General features: G+C 40.7%; 1 protein-coding gene across 1 annotated transcript in view; it reads right to left on the bottom strand.

Annotated features, from left to right (window-relative positions):
* Positions 1-2,735: 2,735 nt before the first annotated feature.
* Positions 2,736-6,097, bottom strand: part of kcnj19a (potassium inwardly rectifying channel subfamily J member 19a) — a 49,765-nt gene continuing 46,403 nt past the window's right edge. Inside the window, exon 3 of the mRNA XM_036590396.1 lies at positions 2,736-3,800. Within this exon, the coding sequence (XP_036446289.1) occupies positions 3,142-3,800 (659 nt within the window). The 3' untranslated portion in view covers positions 2,736-3,141. The remainder of the gene's footprint in view (positions 3,801-6,097) is intronic.

Genomic DNA, 6,097 nt, shown 5'->3' with positions numbered 1-6,097 from the left:
TCCCAAAAAAATGTAATTCATCTATGGGTAATGCACCTGCACATCAAAAGTGCAGCAACATGGTTATCTGGATCACAAATTCAATGGCTGTACAGAACGTATAGTATCATCTACTAAACATTTTGATCTGAGGTTAAAAAAAAGGGAAATAATAGCAACTCAAAATCAAAAGTACAACAGGGGCCTCTTAAATAGAATTTATTCATTTCAAAACTATGGGATGAGGGAGGGGTGCTACACAGAGATGGTGGATGTGAATGCATGCCCACATGGTGACATGTGTGTTTGTGTGTGTGAACAGAGTTTGAAGTAACCGACTAAAGCAGCAGAGTAACATTAGTCCCAGCTAGAGTCTGGTGCTCTGTGAAATGGACACTTAGGGGTGTAACGATGCACAGAGACCCCTTTTGCACCTGGTTGTTTCATGCATCTTGAGTACCAGGACTCTATTTTTTGTGCAACACCAGTGTGGTTGCCTAAAAAGCTAAGCCTACAGCCCTACATAAATATTGGCTGAGTCTGTTTTCTGTGCATTGTTTTTTCCATCCTCACGGTTAATCAGTCATCCATTTATTAACCCTTATGGATGCTTGAATATCAAAGTTAGCACTAATTTGCATGTTACATGCTATACAGCAACCAGATTTCATTCTAATGTGAAATGTATCTGACTATCACATGTAAATGCATGTAGTTAAACTCTTATCAGGTCACAATCCAGATACAAGTATATGAAACGATCAAGTGTAAACGGGGTCAAATTTCACAATGTGATATATATTGGGGTTTATGCACTGCAGTACAATATATTTCCAAAACAAAAGTAAAACTGAACAAACATTCATTACGCTTTTGTTGTTTATATGTCCAGTTGCTAAGACTGCTGAAACTGGTGAAAGCATAATTAAGACAAGTCAAATAAATTTAAAAATGCGGAAAGTGTAGACGGTTTCAGTTGCAGCACAGTGGAGTTTTTCTTCATTTTGTGTCTGAAATTTCAGTTATTTTATTCAGTGTTTTATCAGAATAATATAAAAGGGGAAGTGAGGGCTGGCCTGAATGATCTGAATACTTGAGTATTCGTTTGTTTGTTGGTATTCATTACTCTATTTAGTTTGTAGAGGATTTGTCTTTTTTAACAACAGAAACTGTAGCTTTAACTACAACATGTTATATGAGCAAATGCTATAAATAGAACTGCTCTTGTTAATATTTGGAAAGTCTTTTTTTAAAAATGTGTCTGGTTCATCCACGTAAACTTGCCTTAGAGCGCAACAAACTGCGTAGCCTTCCCTGTAGACACCGAAGCTGAAAGTACTTTAAATTATCGGAAGACAAGAAAAATGTTCAGCGCAAAATGTGCGATAAGAGGTTGGCAGGAGAGACAACAATTATGCTGAATCACTTGAAATATGTATCTGTAACAAAAGCAACTTGCTTGTGCCCCCTCCTGGAGAAACCTCAGACTGCCACAATTGCTCAAGTAAGTAAGTTCCAAAGCAATGGTCACATGCTTTACATATTAAAGACATGAGGCATCTTCTGTTCTTATAGTGTAAGTGCACTAAAATTAAACTATATGATTGTGGACAACCATATTGTTTATTATATTATATTATAATTCCATAATTTTACAACTCATCTGAACTATCAGGACACTAAAGCTGTGTGGAAAATGCTCAGATGGTATGTCACAGTCTGGGAAACCTCCTCGCATATGTTTATTACTGCTTTACAGTTTATCCTTCATTAAATATTTCTCTTAATATTACTGGAATAACCTGTAAGCTGGTTAGCATCTCCTATAGTGGTTGTTAAACAAAGCCATGCTATTATGAAGGCTATGTTTACTATGGTTTTAGGCCTTTTACTTCATATACACATAATCTGTGACCACTTTATAAGCTCTGCTATGTGTATATTAGTGAGATCCTGCATTTTCTTTCCTGCTCCAATCCAGGCTGTGCCAAAATTTTCTACTTTATAAAGTTTGTACGTGTTTGTTTTACAGTAGGTCAATGCAGAGCCTATATATAAACAGCATTTATAAATTACTTCAAAGTCTTTCAAAAAAAAAAAAGATGCTTTTCATCAGTTTTGCCCACCCTTAGTGTTAATAAGCTGTTGCTGTAACAAACATGCATAACTACATGATCCCGGCAGGCCCAGTACTAGTCACTGAAGAAAAAGCTGCTCATTTCAATCTGCCGCTAGAGGAGTTACGTCGGATCAGTAAGTTCAGTATGTAAAATCACAGCTTTCAGTGTGCTACAGTGCTACCTGTGTCTTATTTTATCCAGTAAGAGCATAACATGTGCACGAGGTTTCCTTTATCATTAGACACAATTTTTTTTCCAATCGAGCATGTGAGCTCATTCAGAACAGAATTCAGATTGTAACGATAAATCCTGACTGATGTGACTTATATTCCTTTTCATGTGTTTTCTTGTTCAATATGGTAATTTGTGAAAAAATAAAATCTAAATTTTTGGTTCATGTTCTTTACATATCAGATAAAAGCTACATCAACACTGAGAAATGACTAGAGAAGAGCACAGAAGACAGCAGAAATCAATCTTTCGCATCTAGGGTTAAAAATTCCATGAATTATAAGGTGTAAATATTATTTTTTAAGGGTGGTTTTGCAAACGAATATTCAGGTACTCATTCAGAAATACCAACAAGTAACTAAAGCCAGCCCCTCTGGAAACGACTACCAATTATGTCAGTATGTCTGATAATGCAAATAGAATTTAATTGTATTTGATTCACAGTGCAATCCTCATATCAGGAAAACAAATTATATGTGAATCGTGACACCCCTAACGACCACATATTCAAACTAAATAACCCTCTCCCGTCATGCATGGATCAGTCTTTGCACGTCTCAGCTTCCTTGCAGTCCCCTCTTGTTTCTGTCCTTCGCATTCACCACATGCACCATCAGGATGCTATTCAAAGTCTATCCATGACTTCTGGACATCCATTCCATATATTTGCTAATTCTGGTTAGAAGTTGTTCTTTCTATGCTGATCCAGGACCAGCCTGTCCCACCAAATCTGACCTATGACTGCTGCACAAATCTGATCTCAGATCAGCAGCAAAGAACAACTTCCACCAGACCAGGTGTCCAGCCGACCTCAACGGTCAGCGTTCATCCTCCGCAGCTTGGCAGGCAGGTTGTCCTCAGGCCGCCCCCCTGCTGTGGAGGGCAGAGGTGAATGTAGAGGCGCGTGAGGGTGTGTAGGGACAGGTGCTGGAGTAGGGGGCAAGCTCCTCTGGTGGAGATCTCCTGTGGACATGGTCATGGGTTCGAAGCCCACTTTCAGAGCCTTGAGGTGGAAGCGGCTGTCGCCGTCTCCCTGCGCTGGGCCAGAGCCCAACCGCTGCAGCTTCAGGGGCAGATCTCCAGTGCTGGACGCTTTCTCTGAAGGCTGCGAACATAGACGTAGGACCTTCCTCTGAAGATCCTCTTTGCCGGATGAGCTCATGCGCTGGAGTTTGCTGGGGAGCCTGCAGGAGGCGCTGCCGCTGCCCTGGCCGGCACGCTCCTCACCAAGCTCCAAGCAGTTGACGGAGAAGACCCGGTCACGGTGGGGCGTGACCAGAGGGGAGGGGAGCGAGCTCCTCTCCTCGTGCTCTTTGACGCTATAGGGTGGCGTGGGCACCTCAAAGGTGCTGTGGAACTGTGAGTAGTCCACTCGGAAAAAGCCCTCCTCCAGAGACATGACTGGCAAGAAGCGATGACCCCACAGCACCTCGTCTTCAGTGTAGGAGGTGCGTGCCTGGCATGTCATACCTGAAAGAGACAGAGAAACAGAAAGACAGGGATGTTAAATGATCTGTATCATGGAAAACCACATTTTCATTGCATTTTTAAAGCTGCTCTATGTTAGGAGATAAACCGGCTAAACATGGTCTCTGTGTGCTGCCGCAAGTCACTCTGTAAAGGCTGAAATAATAATTTAACAGTCAGAGGTGTCGGGCTGGATCTCACAGAAGTTTTTGGACCATGTCATATGTTGTGTGTAATTACACATTTCTACCAGAGAGGTCACCAAATCCAAATCCCCAAATCTTACCTAGTGTAGCTTTAAATAAAAGCATGATGTACCATGTAAATAACAGGTCACCCATTCATGTTGAAGTAATAAGGGGTGTTGTCACTGCATGCAGTTTTTAGCGAGTTATTAGAGTGAAAGATGTGGGGAAAACATGTTGAGATGTTCCTGGCTGTCAGGAAGCAAAAGGATCTTTGCAGCCTTTCAAAAGTCCAATTATGTCCAGTATTTTCAAATATGCATGTATGAATATACATATTGTTGACATTATTCACCTATATTTACAAAAATTCACACTACCAAAACATACATGATCAAAAACATATATGTTATTCACATTATCCATAAATGACCGTAATATCCATAAAATGTGACAAGAAATGGCAATTGTGCACACATATTTGAAGAAGTGTGCAACAATCATGTATGTTCTGTAAAGCCTTGGGTACATTACACGACTTCAAGTCTTAACAGATTATAAAAGACTGGGCATCTTACACTGTCTGATTTTTACAGACCTTTTTGGGCAAGTGAAATTTTGGGGATCAAACACTAAACGATCTGTTGCTGAACCGAACGGAACTCGTGCAAACTCACACGTTCTTCTGTTACTAGGGCTACGTTTACACAGCAGGTAAAAGTGGCCCAAATCCGATCTTTTTCTTCATATGTGACACAAATGTGTCATCTGTGTGTCAGTGTGAACAGCAAAAACCTCATTGAATCTGACATTTTTGATTCCGATTCGAGACGCTATGTGGTACTGAAATCCGATACGAATCCGTTATGCAGCAATGCGACTCAGTCTGAACATGCAGATCAGAATTCATACGGCTTTTTACGTCTGCGCCCCTCACACGCTGCTCGATTCTCTCTCCAACTGCCGACTCAGACTGACCCAAAAAATCTGCAGACTAGAGCCGACCAGCACAGACTCGGCCAGACTGAGAATCGGGGTAAAATCGGGTAAAAGTCATGTAGTGTAACCGGATTCACACGTCTAAAAACCGGATTCACACGTCTAAAAAGAGTGTCTGAAGTTATTTTTTTTCCCCAGTGTTTCTAAGGTTTTTGGTCAGACCTTAATGGTTCATCCCATACATTTCAGCCCAGACGGCTTTTTGCACAAAGTGTACTTAATTTCACTTGTGAAGCTGGTAAAACCAAATTTCCCTGGCTTCTTTAAACTAAAGCAGTTTGAAGTAACATGTAAACATTAAAGTTTCAATACAAACTATTTCCTACCCAGTCCTTACAATACATACATGTAAACTATGCTGCAAAAACTGTTTTGAATTCACTGTTTCTGTTATGCCACAAGAACCAACTCATTTACATACATCCACCTATTTGGCCTACAGCAGTTTAGCTCCACCCATTCACACTGAAGTTCTAAAGAATGTTTGGACTCGGGCTGTTTTTTGAATGAGACATGATACAGATTTGCCAATCAGAACATCTTAAACTAGTCTTAAAGGCACAGTAACAAATACAGCCTATCTAATTCTAAGAGATAAAGAGAGGTTGACTGTTTTTGGTACATAAAATCCCACCCAAACATTGTAAGTGGACCTGAAAAATAATATACAAAAAAAAAAGTTGCCTATGTGCTCTTTAAACAGGAATTCCAAAAACAGATGCATAAGAATGAATATTCTCTCTCTCTCTCTCTCTCTCTCTCTCTCTCTCTGTCTCTCTCTCTTTCTCTCGCTCTCTCTCTCTCTATTTCAGTCATCTCTCCCTCCATCAGTCTGTCAGTGAGGGCTCATTTACAGTCCCTCAGTGTCGTGTGTCTCTGCGTGTGGCAGCTACGCGTTAGGCAGTAGCTCAGAAAGCCTTTCAGCATTCAGTGGCTCGTAAAAGCAGGCAGCCCTGTCGTTACTTGGCTCTGCCAGTTTTCTTATGGACTAGGTTGAGCATGACTGAAGAGAGAGAGAGAGAGAGAGAGGCGCAAAATCCAATTCGTCTGATTTCAGGCTTTCCTTCCATACAATTTAAAACAGTCAATAAACCAATCAGTCCAGTTATTTGTCTC

This window comes from Colossoma macropomum, unplaced genomic scaffold, assembly GCF_904425465.1.
Source record: "Colossoma macropomum unplaced genomic scaffold, Colossoma_macropomum, whole genome shotgun sequence".
Lineage (NCBI taxonomy): Eukaryota > Metazoa > Chordata > Actinopteri > Characiformes > Serrasalmidae > Colossoma > Colossoma macropomum.
Note: the sequence above shows the minus strand (reverse complement) of the source record. Positions and strands in the feature narration are given on the sequence as shown.